Source organism: Neovison vison, chromosome 7 (assembly GCF_020171115.1).
Source record: "Neovison vison isolate M4711 chromosome 7, ASM_NN_V1, whole genome shotgun sequence".
In the NCBI taxonomy this organism is placed as follows: Eukaryota; Metazoa; Chordata; class Mammalia; order Carnivora; family Mustelidae; genus Neogale; species Neogale vison.
Window position 1 is genome coordinate 124878374 of NC_058097.1, and position 17499 is coordinate 124895872.

The 17499-nt window shown below is 38.9% G+C and overlaps 1 protein-coding gene across 2 annotated transcripts in view; it reads right to left on the minus strand.

Annotated features, from left to right (window-relative positions):
- ARHGAP42 (Rho GTPase activating protein 42) overlaps positions 1-16967 on the minus strand; it is a 279971-nt gene extending 263004 nt beyond the window's left edge. For both annotated transcript variants that reach the window (XM_044258255.1, XM_044258254.1), the window contains exon 1: positions 16352-16967. In XM_044258255.1, coding sequence (XP_044114190.1) covers positions 16352-16505 — 154 coding nt within the window. In that variant the 5' untranslated portion in view covers positions 16506-16967. The remainder of the gene's footprint in view (positions 1-16351) is intronic.
- Positions 16968-17499: the final 532 nt, after the last annotated feature.

Consider the following 17499-nt stretch of genomic DNA (forward strand, 5'->3'; position numbering starts at 1 on the left):
AATCAAGTTAATCATCATGAAAGGCACAGAGAATGTTTCCTATTTTAAATATTTTTAATATTAAGGTTACTTCATTTTATCTGTTAAAAAATACATTGTGGGAAAAAAATACACTGTGATTATAAAGGCAACCATTTATTGATTTCTACATACCAAGTAATATGCCAGGCATGGCTACAAAAACTGTGAAACCCTCATGAAAAAGTAGGTATTATTATTATCCCCATTGTAAAAATGAGGAAACCCAAGTACAAGAAAGAGAGTGACTTACTAGGCCACTTAGTGTGTATGTGTGTGTATGAGTGTGTGTGTGTGTGTGTCACATACACACACATACACACTAAGTGGCCTAGTAAGTCACATGCACACACACAGAGTATCTAGGACAGTGCTTGAAGTGCAGTAGGTGATCCTGAAATGTTTCCTGATCTAGCGTCAATTAAGAATGGATATTCACATTCTCATATGAGATTCCTATGCTGTGTTGACCGCTTTAATGGAGATATGCACAAGTTAACCTGTGTAACAGAGAAAGGCTATCTGAGGAAATAAAACAAACACATGGTAACTATTAAGTCTTAGCACCGCGCAGTTAGACACACACACACACACAATATCAACAGCATGCCCCCAGTAAATGCAAACCCAGAAGAGCTGAACCTCTGCTCTGTACTTCAAGGCCTAGAATGATATCTGACATATATCTAGTGCTAATATATATGCTGAAGGAATATGTAAGTCATTGTTCCATTCTCTCTTTCTTCTTCACATCTCTCCTGGCTCGTTACTCCTTGTTTTCTCCTCTCCACTCGTCTTGCCACTCTTTGTACATATGTAAAAGTTGCTATTGCTCTTTATTTACATTATGAGATTTTTAAATACTTACCTTGTATAATGAAAATTAAAAGAACACGGAAATGTTTCCTCCTTAAATATCCACCAAGTGGTTCCCAACAAATATAAAGGCCATATCTGAATTTGTTTTGGGAAGTTTTAACTTTGCTTTAAGTACACATTTAGCTCTCGGGAAGCCTGGGTGGCTCAGTTGTTAAGCATCTGCCTAAGCATCTGCCTTTGGCTCAGGTCCTGATCCCAGGACTCTGGGATCAAGCCCTGCACTGGGCTTCCTGCTGGGCAGGAAGCCTGCTTCTCCCTGGCCCACTCCCCCTGCTTGTGCTCCCCGTCTCTCTCTCTCTGTCAAATAAATAAATAAAACCATAAAATTAAATAAATAAATACGTACATATATACATACATACATACATATTTAGCTTTCAAACTCCTACCATAAACAATGTAATGTAAATGCCTACAGACCTACTAAATTTCTATTTATAAAGGGGAGTTCCAACACCGAGTTATTATATCACCCAAAAACTCCATGCCTAGGGATATATCCAGGAGAATGAAAATATACATCCACATAAGACAGGCACATGAATGTTTATAACATTATTCATAATAGAAATAATATTAATATGATAATACCAAAATATCCTTCAATGAATAAACAGATAAATAATATGTGTGGTATATCCATACAATTGAATATCTGGCAGTAAAAAGGAATAAAATACCAATCAATACTAAAATATGGATGAACCCTGAAAACATGCTAAGCGAAAGTAGTCATTCACAAAAAGCCACAGATTGCATCATTCTATTTATACAATAAAGGTTCACAACAGGCAAAGCTGTAGAAACAAAGTGTAGGGGCGCCTGGGTGGCTCAGTGGGTTGAGGCCTCTGCCTTCGGCTCGGGTCGTGGTTTTGGGGTCCTGGGATCAAGCTCTGCGTCGGGCTCTCTGCTTGCAGGGAGCCTGTTTCCTCCTCTCTCTCTGTTTGCCTCTCTGCCTACTTATGATCTCTGCCAAATAAATAAGTAAAAATTTAAAAAAAAAAAGAAACAAAGTGTATTAGTAACAGTTGCTAGGAGCTAGAGAAGAGAGAAAATAGGGTATGGGATTTCTATTGGGGCAATGAAACTATACTAAAATTAGATAGTGACTCCAAAACATATAAACAATTGACAGAATTTAATAGCAAACAAACAATCTGATTAAAAAACGGGTGGAGGACCTGAACAGACATTTTCCCAAAGACATACAGATGGCCAACAGACACTGAAAGGGTACTCAAAATCACCCGTCATCAGGGAAATGCAAATCAAAACCACAATGAGGTATCATCTCACACCTGTTAAAATGACTATCATCAAAAAGACAAGAGATAAGTGCTGGCAAGGATATGGAGAAAATGGAACCCTTCTGCACTGTTGGCAGGAATATAAATTAGTTCAGCCACTATGGAAAACAGTATGGAGGTTCCTCAAAAAATTCAAAATAGAACTACCATACAATCCAGCAGTCCCATCTCTGGGTATATATTCAAAGAAAATACAAACAGAATATTGAAGAGATACCTGTACTAGAATGTCCACTGCAATATTATCCACAATAGCCAAAACAGGAAACAAGCTAAGTGTCTATCAAAAGACAAATGAATAAAAAAGATGTAGTGCACATATACAATAGAGTATTTTTCAGCTATGAGAAAGAAGAAAATCTTGCCATTTATAACAACCTGGAAGGACTATGAGAGCATTATGCTAAATATAATAAGCCAGAACGATAAGGACAAATACTGTATGATATCACTTATATGTGGAATCAGTCAGAGAAAGAGAACATTAGTAGCTTCCAGGGTCTGGCAATTAGGAGAAACAGGGAGAGGCTGATAAGGATACAAACTTTCAGCTATAAGATGAATTAAGCACGAAGATCTAACTTAAAACATAGTGACTCTAGTCAGTAATACCATAATATTTAATTGAAATTTGCTAAGGGAGTCAAAAACTCAAATGTTCTCACTTAAAAAAGAATAAATATGTGAGGTGATGGATGGATATGCTAATAAACTAGCTGGCAGAAATCCATTCACAATGTATACAGATATCAAATCACCATGATATATATTTTAAGTATCTCACAATTTTATTTGTCAATTACACCTCAATAAAGCAGAAAACAAATGTTTTAATATAATTATTAAATGATGATATTAAGTGATGATGGTCGCACAATTCAGTAAGCACATGAAAAAACACTGAATTATACACTTTTAAAAGGATGAACTTTATGGCAATCAACTATACCTCAATAATGAATAATGATACATAATAAATAAAAATGATACATAGACATACATAATAAATAAATAGATAACAATAATGAATGATATTCCTACACAATTAAAATCAACACTCTGAAACGGCACCTCAAAAATAGTATATACAATACTTTGTTACAAACAGACACAACATGAGTCCTTTGTACAATATCCCTTTCTTAGCAATGTCTCTTGTATTTGAGGTACTAAATATTGTCACTGCTGAATATCAATTCTTGAATAAATGTGTTCTAATCAATCTCATTCTGGTAAAATCTATATAAGATGCTAAAGGCTTTTCACTAAGATACTTGTCTTCATATATAAAGTTTCAGAATTGGTTCCAACATTAAGTGGGTAGTAACAACTTTTAAATTTATACAATTCCAAACATTGGTTTGACACAACTTCCTGAAAGTTAATGGATTGATGAAAAATGTATAATAAGTCCAGATCCAGAATCCCAAAGATTTGGTGGCAACTCTTATGAAGCTAACATTCTAGGGAGAAAAACAGGAAAATAATAAAAAAATCAAAATAAAAAGTGATGAATGTCATTTTTTTTACAAGATCATAAAATCTCAGATATGAAAACATCCTTAAGATAGCTAAGCTATTCCACAGAAGCAATGGCTTACTCTCCCTGCGAGCCATATGCATGATAACAAGCAATGACACATGGTCTTATAACAACATTAAATATAGTGCTCTATGCATATATATATATGGTGCATTTGTCCAGGTAATGTAAAGATTTTGCTTAGGAAAGCTACTGCAGATTCTTTCTTAAATAGAATATGGTCGTGGTGGTGGTTTGTAACAATGGTCTAATTTCACTACCTAGTCTCAACATTGGCGATGAATGAGATAGAAGAGAAAATTAGTATTTAATATTCTGTGCTCAACACTTTGTATGTTATCTTATTTAACCCTGAAAATATGCATATGAAATAAATATTATTCCCATATTACAGACAAGGAAAACCACAAAGGAAGCCAAGTTAGTTGCTCACAGCCACATAGCTAATAAGTGTCTGAGCTAGGATTGAAAAGCATTGCTCGATTCTAAAGCCTAGGCTCATCAGAAGGGGAGACAAAGCATGAAAAACTGTGGTCTCTGAGAAATAAGCTGAGGGTTTTAGAAAGGAGCGAGTGGGGGGATGGGTGAGCCTGGTGGTGGTTATTAAGGAGGGCATGTATTGCATGGAGCACTGGGTGTGGTGTATAAACAATGAATCTTAGAACACTGAAAAAATAAAATTAAATCTAAATAAATAAATAAAGTTAAGATTGAGAAATCTAAAAAATAAATAAATAAATACATAAATAAATAAAGCAAGCCTAGGCTCTTTCTACTATACCAGATTGACTGCTGTTAGTGTTAAATCTTCAAAGAACCTACTTTATATTAAAATATTCCAATATTAAAGATTAAGCATTATTAGCACTGCACGTGTGTAAATAGTAATGCTAAAGTAAACTCAAGAAAAACCCCTGTTTCTTTTAGGCAGATTTCATGTTCAGATTATTTGCATAAATTGGGATTATCTTTAGTTAACATATGTTCTGACAGTCTCAGAAAAGAAAATAAGGAAGTAAGACATAATCTTAGGACTTAAAGCAGGAAGAATATCTTGCAACTGACACCCTGGTTCTGCATCCTTGTTTCATCTTCTTTCATCCCCTCTCATCAGTGGATGTCATAAAACATCATACTCAGCCAGCTGTGAATATCTGTAGAACATCCATAATGGGAAGAAAAGGACATGCACCCAACAGAGTTTAAACCTAGCAAACATAGAGGCTGTCATTCTCACTCACTTGCTGCTATTCCTTGTTCAGGATTATTAAGAACCTGTATTTTCTTTCTTTAATTCCTGATGGCTGGATTTTTCCAGCTCTGCTACACTTTGCAAGCTGTCCCCAAACTCTAGACTTCCTATTCATTGTTCCCTATCTCCCCCAACTTCAGGGCAGAACTCCCTTTAAACTCAGAGATCCCTTAAGAAACATCTTTTGTTGTTGTTGTTTTAAATGATCTGTTTCATCCTTGTGGTACCATCCAAATATCCTCTCCTTTCCTTAATCAACTAGCTAACAGGCTCAACTCAATTTTCTTACTCAGCCAACGAAGCGTCCTCTTCAATTCTTAATGAATTTTTTTTTTACCATAATTCCTTGCCCTCAAAACCCTCCAGCAATGCCCTATCAATCTCATCATTTTCTTTTCTCACCAGTAACATCTAGGATGATCTCACCTCAAGTGTAATTACATTTACAAAACATCTGTGCAGCATAAGAAACACCTAGGAAAGTGTTTTTCTAAGCCACTATCTGCCTTCCATACTGAAACCAATGTGAAGAAAAAAGATCTCTCATGTGCCTATTTTATTTTATGAAACTGCCCAGCTATCTATTTCATTTAGAGAAGTACAAGTTATGGCTGTCATTTTAAATAACTTTTATAGACCACTGAACTGAGCCACCAGAAATAAAGCACCAGCAGAGAAGCCCATAAAGTCTCAACATCTATACTGCCCATTCATAATCCCTAAATGCCAACCTAATGCCTTCTTGGTTCCCAATCATAGTAAATATTTGTTTAAAAGAAAAAAGCTAGGGGCACCTGAGTGGCTCAATTGGTTAAGTGTGCTCTCTCTCTCTGTCAAATAAATAAATAAAATTTTTTTAAAAAGAAAAGAAAAAAGCTAAAACAAAACCATGCCACATCTTACAATCATTTCCCTCCAAATAGATTTAATTGGGGAGATAAACAAGCCCATCCTTTAATATTCAATTAAAGCATTTCCACTTTTAAAATCATATTCCTACAGAATATGATAATGTTGACAAGAACATGTTAGATGTAGTCTTGGAAAAAAACTGAAATTATTAGGATCACAATGATCCCACCTAAAGCAAATGAAAATAATGTTACATTTTTATAGTATGCCTTCTTTCCATGGCCTACACAAAAATCTTAACAGAAATTGGGGCACCTGGGTGGCTCAGTTGTTTAAGAGTCTGACTCTTTCTGAAAATAAATAAATTGGAAATAAAAAAAAAAAGAGTCTGACTCTTAATTTCAGCTCAGATCATTATCTCAGACTTATGATGTCAAGCCCCAGGCTGGGCTCCACACTAGGTGTAGAGCCTGCTTAAGTTTCTCTCCCTTTTCCCGTGCCCCTCGGCCCCCCTCAAAGAAAATCCTATAAGAAATATAGCAAACATTACTCCTTAAAAAAATAGGTTCTGAGACAAGTGGCTTGTACCAAAGCCTTTAGTTAGTAGCAGCACCAGGACTAGAATAAAGTTCTAACACCTGCTATTGTCTGCTACCCCCTGGACTGCTCAGTCCTAAAAATCAGTATGCCCAGGTCTGAGCATAGTGAAGCCTAGTAGATTTGCTGATGTTGAAAAATCACTGAGCCATCTACAATGTGGTCAGATCTGAAGAGAATACAGATATCCTTGGCACCTAGAAGTTTACATTTGAAAGAAAAAGTAAAATGTACACCACGTGACTGCAGAGCCCTGATCTGGAGTGACACATTAAAAGCCACTGAACATCTTGTGTTGGCAACACCAGAAGCCAGAGCAGGAAGAGGAGGCAAGGAAAAATCCTCTCCTAGAGCCTTCAGAGAGCATGGTCCTGCTGACACCTTCATTTTGGACCTCTGGCCTCCAGACTATGAGAGAATAAATGTCTGTTGTTTTAAGGTAAGAAAGAAATGTTATTTCATAAACACTGGCTGAAAAAAATCTAATTTAGGATATCTGGGAGCACAGAATTACAGGACTAACCAAATTTTCTAACCTGAGTAGAGTGAAAAACTGGAGTTTAAAAACCAGGGAAGGAAACAGGAAGAGTTGGGAAGGATTCAGATGTTCCTTTTTGAGATGAGCAGGTGGAATAGGCTATAACTAGAGAAATGAGAACAAGGTGGAGAACAAGGAAGAACTTGATTCTGACACAGAGTCTGAGGTGCCTGAAGCACATCTGGGTAGTAATATGCTGGTAACAATGAGATCTAAAGCTCAGGAAAATGAGGTTAGGGGCTGGAGCCCAGGAGGACAGGTTATCACCCAAGGAAAGCAAACAGTCAAAGGGCTAAGAAGGAATCTTTGTGTACCATCAACATTTAAGAGAAGGACGGAAGAAATAAATTGAAAAAGGAAGAGGAATTTAGCAACATCACATCCTAAGAAAAAAGGTGTAATGGTGGAGCTGGGACCCAGAAGAAGTATTAATTAAGGTTAGAAAGGGTCACCTACAGAAAACGAGGATTGCCAAGCAGTCAACACATGTCTTTAAAAGTCCTTCCTATTACTTCCTATGTTGACATCATTTTTTCACGAGTGCACAGTTTTCCCACCTCTTCCCTAAAGGGCGCATCCCTAAAAAAGCCACCCTCTATTATCTCTTATGTTGGCAGGTTTTTTTTGGTTTTTTTTTTTTTAAAGATTTTATTTATTTATTTGACAGACAGAGATCACAAGTAGGCAGAGAGGCAGACAGAGAGAGAGAGGAGGAAGCAGGCTCCCTGCTGAGCAGAGAGCCCCATGAGGGACTCGATCCCAGGACCCTGAGATCATGACCTGAGCCGAAGGCAGCGGCTTAACCACTGAGCCACCCAGGCGCCCCATGTTGGCAGTTTTTAATGGGAACCATCTCCCTCAAATTTTCCACATCCAGCTTTTACAACAGTTGGCAGGCTACTCTCTTATTCTTTTGATTCTCTAGTGTCACACAGTAACTTTTTCATATAAGATACACAAAGCCTGACAAAAGTTCCAAAACCATAATATTTAAATTCTTTTCTCAATTTTAATTTTAATTTATTTCTCCTTGTTTACCTCTCTCACAACCCCCCCCACCATCCCCATTTTGGGGCCACATCTTCCATTCAGACATTGTGAGGAATAAAGAAATTAAATAAATGAAGAAGAAAAAATTCTCACAAAGCAAAGTAAAATCAATTTATTAAACTTCGATTTGGAAAGGGATAAGACACATACTGAATACTCATTTCTATTAGCAGCTTATCATTCTCCTCCACACATAAACACATACCAGTTTTCTAAATTACATCACCACTTTTACTGTGTACTAAAGAGAAAACTGAAGCTGGGTCTTTCATCTGGATAAGCTCCAATATGTTTACACATGACGGAATACTATTTGGCATCCCCTTCATAAAGTGTCAGGCAGTATGCTTTTTAGATTTGCGTAAGGAAATATAGAAATTCCACTACCAAGAAATATGACTGACTTCCAAATGAAAGGGGGCATAGGGTGTCTACCCAGTTTTTCCCAGAGTAAAGCCAAGGTACAGGAAGAGTACTATTAATGTAGCAACGTTATTTACATGCAGCATTTTTTCCATTTTTTTTCCATACCATCTGACATTGAGAACCAATACAGGATGCTTCTCTATCCTTCACAAAACCAAAAATTACCCATCATTCCTAATACTCACCCAAATCAGATAAACGAACATACAAAAAAAAAAAAGTCATATTTGGGCATTTTTTAAATGTCATTAGGAATGGAGACTTCTATCACAGAATCTAAAAACTGGAACTGAAAAAGTCTCTTACAATTAATATAAAATAATGTACAAATATTTCATTCATCTTATTTTAGCCTTTTCCCACCAGGTTCCATGAAAAATTGCAATTAAAAGAATTACTCTCAAATTAAAAATTTTAGGAAACTTAGTACTTGTTTTTCTTCTTTTATGCTATGCATACCTTTGAAAGAAAGGGAAAAGACTGAAAAAACTGGCAGATTATCAGCTACTATAAGTTACCTTAATATTCCACAATTCACTTTTCCTGAAGCAAGTCACAGTCCTCAAAGAGTGATGGAAGTTGCCAGAACACTTTCTTCAGTGTTATAATTGGATTCTTGGTAATAAAATCAGAAGACTGAGGATATGAACTATGACATATTCTGATCAAACAAACATCCCAGTTAGAAGTAATCTTAGAGAAGGATCCATATTACCAGAAATATCCAGGCCAAAGTTTAAGTTCACCTAGTCAGAGACAAAACTGTTAATATGATTACATTTGTAATGACTGTCCTGTTATCATCTGGCCCCTTTTCCTTTGCTTTCAAGAGCCATTAAGATTAGCAAATATTATATGAATTTCTACACTTCTACAAAACCCAGTCATTACAGCTCAGATGAACGCAGTTGCAAAAGATGAAGCACGGAGTCCACACACTAATCAGCCAGGTGCTTAGCAAATGGTTTTAATTTTCAGGATGAAACTCAGCAAGAAGCAGGTAGCAAGTCCTTGGTTGATGAGGCCAGATCCACTGGGAATACACTAAAAGGATTATTAGATGCTGGGCAGAGGTTTTGCATGGTGGAGGAAAAAGGAGGGCTGTCAGAGCTGCCAGCTGAAACTGGTGGGTGGCAGGTGGCGCTACAGAGGGGCTGGCACCCACCTAGAAGGCTGAAGTGAGTGGAAATTACACTCTAGACAGCCGGGATGTCTAGGGCCAGAAGAGGCGGCAATCACAGTTCTGGCAAGAAAGAGTTTTCAGGAAAAAGATTCAAGACAAAATAAATCCCCTTTCCTTCACCCTTCCTTATCTGTCCATATTAAACATTCCATTGTTGCATATTTACCAAATGTGGCTTAATGATATGATATTTTTAAACTAATATTTCTCTTTATAAATCTAAATAAAAGATTATTCTCTAAGTATACATTACTTAAATAAAACTGCACTCACACCAAAGTAATACTGAATGTTAGCTGTATTTTTTTTAATGATTTGAGTCATGCTTACATATCAACACAATGAACATTGTACACTAATTTAGTAATTCAAAGGAAGTTTGTTAAAGCAGCTTTTCAGTAACTTAAAACTTTAGCAGTTATCTGAGTTTTCTTCACTCTCAAAGTACCTTGATCATAACTGTCAAAGATAGCAGTTTATTTTATTTTTTTTTAAAGATTTTATTCATTTATTCAACAGAGAGAGATTACAAGTAGGCAGAGAGAGAGAGGAGGAAGCAGGCTCCCCGCCGAGCGGAGAGCCCGATATGGGACTCGATCCCAGGACCCTGAGATCATGACCTGAGCCGAAGGCAGCGGCTTAACCCACTGAGCCACCCAGGCGCCCCCAAAGATAGCAGTTTAAAAGGTGGTTCTTGCTAACCCATTCTCCCACTAACTCGTTCCCTGGCCTCTAACAGAACAGCTCCTCAATTACTAACTGCTGAAAAAGGAAATCCAACAAAAATAAAGACAGTGTAAAAGGGTACGCACTGAGCTCACGTTGAGAATCAGAAGTAAATGGAAGTACTCAGCCAGCCCAAATTACTTCCACTTTGATAAGTGCCAAGGCCGTCATTTCAATTAACACAAGTGTAACTGCCTTTACTTGCAGCATCTCTGAAGCAGAACCTTAAAGCACTACATTCCTAATCTACCAGTTCCTAAAATTAATTACAGTTCATTTGAAAGATGCAGCTACTTCCGCTCATTTAACTCTAATTCCAACAACTTAAGAACCAAATGAGTGGTTGATGTAATTACATATCCATACCTTTGATTAGACTGCCCAGCTGCACATGCAGAACAGCCTTACTGAGATAAGTGGCCAGGAAGGAGCTCTTGCAGGGTAAACAAGACTCTGCAATGGTATCCATTTAAGCTAAATAAAACCTAGGTGCAAATTTAAATACAAAAAATGGCCTAAAACAATAGCAATTTTCCCTAAAAAGCTGAAGGATGACCAAATAAATAGCACAATAACTACAGAAAGTCTCAAACTTCTTAAAATCAGCTTTTTCCTTTTATTTAACTCCTTCTCTGTGCAACCAAAAACTCCAGTAATAGAGTGGGTACAGAACATACACACAAAATAGAGAATGGCTTAAAGTAAAAAAACAAGTGAAACCAGGCTAAGGCAAGTTTGAGAAACACAACAAATGGAAGGCAGGATCCTTCACCCTTTTTACAGTATCTCTATGTAGCGTTTGCATCTCGGGTTTTGCTTTACTATAATCCCCAGATCACAAGTGTACCATAGTACTTCAAACTAATATCTGGGAACACTGAAGGCAGTAGGCACAAGTAATTATATGCTTCCCTCCTGCTAATGTCCTAAATTCTTTTTTTTTTTTTTAAGATTTCATTTACTTATTTGACAGATCACAAGTAGGCAGAGAGGCAGGCAGAGAGAGAGGAGGAAGCAGGCTTCCTGCTGAGCAGAGAGCCTGATGGGGGTTCAATCCCAGGACCCTGAGATCATGACCTGAGCCAAAGGCAGAGGCTTTAACCCACTGAGCCACCCACATGCCCCTGTCCTAAATTCTTAATTAACTGTATATTCTACATCTAAACCTAGGAACAACCAATCTCTATTACTCAAGCAGGCACCCTTCTTATTTGTGTCATGGAACACTAGTGCCAGGAACTACTGCCTCAGGAAGAGAGGCAATATGACCAATAAATAATAATCTGTGATAGAGAGGCTATCATCTGGGCAAGCAGTTTTGAAGAACTATAGTTCCAACTGGGAATAGCAAAGAGAAAATGAATAATCAATACACAAGATATTATCAACAGTCTTTATATGATAGGAAATTTTCTTTCAGTAACATCATTGTCATCCATTAGATTAACTGAATGTAGTTGACAAGTTTTTTTATTGATTTCACAGTATTATTTGTATTTAATTCATAAACTGATTTGCTTTTAAGATTGTATGACTACACACAAGAATTAGTTTCATGCTTATATATATTACCATAATAATAATAATAAATAACTGAATCTATATTAGAGTCCACCAACTTTTTTTTTCCCTCTAGAAGAAGCCTAGACACACAAGTTTGAGAAACATTATCCTAAATGGCAGGAACCAAGATGCCAAAGGGCAGGGTAGAAGAAAAAAATGTGGATATGCTCTTCCTACCCAATAATTCAATTAAATGACCACAATCCTATTTCTGTCTACTCCTTTTTTCTTTTTGTTTTTGGGAGGAGGACAAATCTATTCTTTTTTTTTTTTTTTTTTTTTTTTAAGATTTTAGTTTTTAGAGAGAGAGAGAGCATGAGGAAGTGTAGGGGTGGAGGGACAGGAATATGCAGACTCCCCACCGACAGGGAGCCAGACACCTGGGCCTTGATCCCAGGAGCCCAGGATCAAGTCCTGGGTCGAATGCAGATGGTGAACTGACTGAGCCACACAGGGACCCAGAGAAGTCTATTTTTGCAAGGACAAAGCCCTATTTAAATATTCAAAAGTATAAAGAAAAAAGAAAAGAGGAAGTAAAGGAAGAATTATATGAGAAAGCCATTTTGAGGTGTTTCTTTATAAAAGAAAATCAATAAGCAAAAACAGCAAATAACTCAAATTTTAAGATACCCATTAAAGTAACTAAGTTCACAGAACACTTGATGAAAGAGGGGGAGGACTGTGAGTCACAGCATGATCTAAAATCTGATTCTCCAGTATCAAATATTCTCAAATATTGCTCACCAAATGTCTATACAGCATGTAACAAAATAAACAAATAATCCTAGTGGTAAGACCTTTATAAATCTTCCCTCATTTTATAGGAAAAGTAGGACCCAGAGATGGTAAGTTATTTGCCATTTATCACACATCATTTGTCAGCACCAGAATTTAAATTCAGGTCTATGTCCATCCACTTAATGAGCTGTCATCTATTTTTCTCAGATTGGATGTGCAATAATTCATTTTAAAAATGTTAAGTATCAGGGCACCTGGGTGGCTCAGTGGGTTGAGCCTCTGCCTTCGGCTCAGGTCATGATCTCAGGGTCCTGGGATCCAGCCCCAAATTGGGCCCTCTGTACAGCGGGGAGCCTGCTTCCCCTTCTCTCTCTGCCTTCCTCTCTGCCTACTTGTGATCTGTCTGTCGAATAAATAAATAAAAGTCTTTATTAAAAAAATGTTAAGTATCTTACTTATATTATTTAAAATTGATATCATCTACTCAAGGTTTTCCTTGATAAGGACCCTTCTACTAAGGAAACCAATAACCTTAATAATAAGATTGCCAGAAATTTTATCGGCAAAATGGATTTATTTGGAAATAGAATTGCAATCCTGGACAAGCAAGTTACAGCAAAACCATAGCTAAGACCAAAAAACAAGGAGCAATGTTATTTTGTGGAGAAGGAAGAAGAACTTAAGAGGGGTTGTTCTGAATAGAAGTCCACTGGAAAAAGCAAGAGTTCAGAGTGATAACGGTTTCTCATTAGATGAGTTGCAGAGGTAGTTGATTTCTTGTAGAAAATGCAATGTACATCTTTCCCTGTTGGGACTTTAACTGATGATTCTTTCTTATTGATTTGTCTATTAGTAGTCTGTAACTGACAAAACTTCCTATAATTGACATTGAGTGGTATCTACCAGATTCTCCTAACATGCCCAGCCTGCCATCAGTGTGGTTTCCCTTTTATTAATTCCCATAATACTGACAACCTGAAGTAAAACTCAAAGAGCATTTGTGACTCCTATTGAAATAGTCATGCCTGTATTAGCCAAGAGTGCATGCCAAAATCCTCACCAGAAAAGCTATGAACTAGGATGGAAATAATACAAGATGCATGATGACTGTCCTTCCAGGAAGGCTACATTAAGAAACCATTAATTATTAATGAAAATAACAACAAAGTGCAAAAAATAAAACTGAACAGGATAATGGATACACTTACTGAAACAGTAGGTACAGAAGAACAGAAAGCTATAAAGTTAGGGAAGGTGAAGTCTTCCTCTGGCAGAAAAGAACAAGGGACAGAACTGGGGAAAGGAGGGCTTCTTGGTGGATCTGGGATAGAAATAAAAGCAGGCTTCAAAGTCCTCTAGGCATATTCTTATCCTAACTGAGCAACTTCCCAGGACCCACACTTAACCGCTTGCAGCCTAACCTCAGTGTATCCTCCCTAAGGGATTAGAAGGTGGCTTGGTGGGGAAAAAAGCATTGCCATCCTGTGACTTCAAGAGCTCCTCTGTTGCAAAATTTATTTGGCAACTGATGCTAGGAATTCTTTGAATAAGGAACAAACCGTTTTCCTTCCATAATGAGATAAATAATAATCAAACATTAAAATCATGAACTCTCATCACAAACCTAAAAATCCAAGAAAGACAGCATGTTGTATATTTTTAAGTGCATAAGACCAAATTAATGAGACAGGTTCCGTATGTTCAAGGAACTTAAACTTTAAAGATTTCTTCACTTTACACATGCAAGAACAAACTTATCTGGATGGGAATCATCTGATTTTTGCAAGACTAGAATCAAAAATCACAATAAAGTACATAATCTCACTAGTATAATAATATGCACTGCAGGACGTTTATCACAGCTATGGAAATGTTTTCAACTTTTTGAAACACTAGATCTCCCCAGCAGAATGAGAAGAAAATGTCACTTGTGGACCGGCTGGCAGCTCCACAAGAGGCAGCTTGGCATTTAGCATTCTGAGACGGGGAAACTCTTTTGGAAGAGGCTAAAATGCAAGGAGGCCAGTCCTGAGACCTCAGCCAGAAATTGCAAACCGGAAGGAAAGAGAGTTCACATTTGTGTACACACAGAGTGAAAAGAACTACAGATAAATTATTTTTTCACAAATCAGTAAATACTGTTATCAGTACTACCCTCAAATTCAGAAATTAATGTGAATATGAGCATTAAACATACTTTATCCTAGTTAAGTAGCACAAGTAATAAGTAAATGTTTTAGCATTGGGGATGCTTAAAAAAAGATTTGGGAGCACACTAATTCTAAGACATTCTGATAAGCTTCATCCTTACCATTATTAATACATGCTTCAAAATACAGATCAGATGCTAATGTCTCAGTTTCAGGCACACACATCCCCATTATGTTGTTACTGCCCTTCCAACTGATACACTCCACGATGGTTCTATTACATTTGCCCTGGGGATTTCTAGATGCTCCAAGGCTCTCCCTGCAATGAAAATACCTCACTCACCCAGCCATTAGAGGCCAGAGAGTCCAGGGCTTCCTTTCAGTAGCTAAAACCTTCAGAAGCCTCCAATAAGATGGAAATCCGTCTGGGAAACGTAACAAGTTAAACCTTATCAGTTAAATCACTCCATTTTCCTTCTTTCCTTTTTTTTTAAAGATTTTATTTATTTATTTGTCAGAGATAGAGAACGATCCGGGATGGGGGAGGAGCAGAGGGAGAAGCAGGCTCCCAAATGAGCAAGGAGCCCCATGGGAGACTGGATCCCAGGACCCTGGGATTAGGACCCGCCTAGTCAAAGGCAGATCACTCCACTTTCTTAAAGAGAAACTCGAGTTTCTTTTATTTATTAAGACTCTTCTAGGTCTTAGTACTTGAAAGTGAAGATCCAGCAGATTCAGGAGGGAGTAAAAAAAATCGGTTCGGGAAAGGAAGTGGGAAAAATCCCTAAGGATAGTCTTTACTTAATCATCAGAAATTCTGATTGGCCTTTAACCACTGAACTCTCATTCCCTGTGACTCGACCAACATTAGACTTACAGTACAAACCAAAAATTAAGATGCACCAAAAAGCTTGTAAAGATATTACATCTCCTGGTGCCATACTATCCTCTATCATCTCCAAAACCCTACTAAATGGCAAAATTGCAAAAGTACATTTTTTTAAAAGCCAATTCAATGATGTATTGTGCCCAGTGAAAAGCCACTGATACATATAAGAAATTAATTGTTTTCTTTGAGTATCACTAACAAACTAGCTTCATTTTATCCTTAAGCCAAATTCTTGAATCCCTCCTTAAGGACCTTTTTTTTTTTTTTTTTAAGTGTTCAAACTAGGCACAATAAAATTACAAAACAACCAACCAACAAAAAATGACCAATAGTCTCCAACATTTTTCAGGAGCTTTATTAAAAAAAAAAAAGATGACTTTGACCAACTTTCCTCAGGATCTACTCCTGGGTCCAGTGGATAACTTCCCCCTTTTCTGTAGACCTTAAAGTATGTAAGTAAAAAACACCTAAGCACAAACTTGGTGGCCACCAGCAGGGGAGCTCTTCAGCTTTTGTCCCAAACCCATTCAAACAAAAGAAGCCCCGAGTCCTCCATCCCACCCACCCCTCAGACCCGCACCCCGCGAGAAGTCGCCGCATCCCTGCGCCCTCTCCACCCGCCCCTGCCAGCTCCACTTACTCCTCAGCGCCCCAATGAGCAGAGAGCCGTCCTTAATGAGCTCTTTGATGAACTTGTTGGTTCGCTCCAGTTCAATCTCGTGACACTGCAGGCGCTCCCTGAAATCCGGGCTGTCCAAGTAGGAATCGCTGAACTCCAGAGTAGGCAGCCCCATGGCACAGACGCTACCAGCGGCCACCGGGGACGCGGCCGGGGCGGTGGGGAGGGCGGGAACAGCCGGCGACCGCGCCGGCGCTGACTACGCGCGATCGCAGGGAACCAGCCAAGACGCCAGAGGACGGGGCAAAGGAAATGGGCCCCGAGCGCCGCGTTGCCAGCACAGGGCTCCCCGGCGGGCGGACGCCTCTGGGCTCAGTCCTCTTCTGCGGCAAGGAGTGTGCAGACTCTGGCGGTAGGCCGAGGCGCGAGCCCGCTCAGGTCGTTGTCATCAGGGCGCATCGTCGCTGCGAGAGGCGGTGGACGCTCCCGGCCGCCGCCGGAGCAGGAAAGTTCTCTCACCGCGCGCAGACACTTCCGGCACCTCCACTCTCCGACTCTCTTGACAGTCCTAGGTGCTTTGAGCCACGGTGGCCGGGCAGGGGAAGCCCTCCCCCTAGACGGACGCAGGCTCAGAAAGCTGGAAAACTGGGCCTGGGCTGGGAGACCCTCCTCCTGCCGTCGCACTCCCACCCTCCGCCACCCCGCCCCTTCTCCCAGTCACCCTCCCCCCGCCACCCACCCGCCAGCACCAAGCTTCAGGGCTGCGCGAGGCTGCGGCGCAGTAGCGATCCTGCCTTCGCCTGGGGCGTCGGCTCTGTGTCCTCCCTAGCACCTGGATCTGACTAGCCCTCGGCGACACTTTGGGGTCTTCCACGCCCCAAAAAGATCTCAACTCTCAACGTGCCTCGCCTATCCGCCCTCCTCACCACCCCTCCCTAAAAATTGTCTCGGAGAGAAACCAAGGTTAATTTTCCTTAAAGTTTGAGAAATCATTTTGAAGCTTGATTGGAAGGTGCTACTTTCCTGCGTTGGTTTAGATCTTTAACTTCATGTCTCCACTGAATGCATATAAATTCCGGGTTGAAAAGTTTACCTGCCTCTATCCCACCGCTCAATTCCTTGATCCAATAATGTCAGAGTTCCTATACTGAAAATGAAAAGCTTTCACA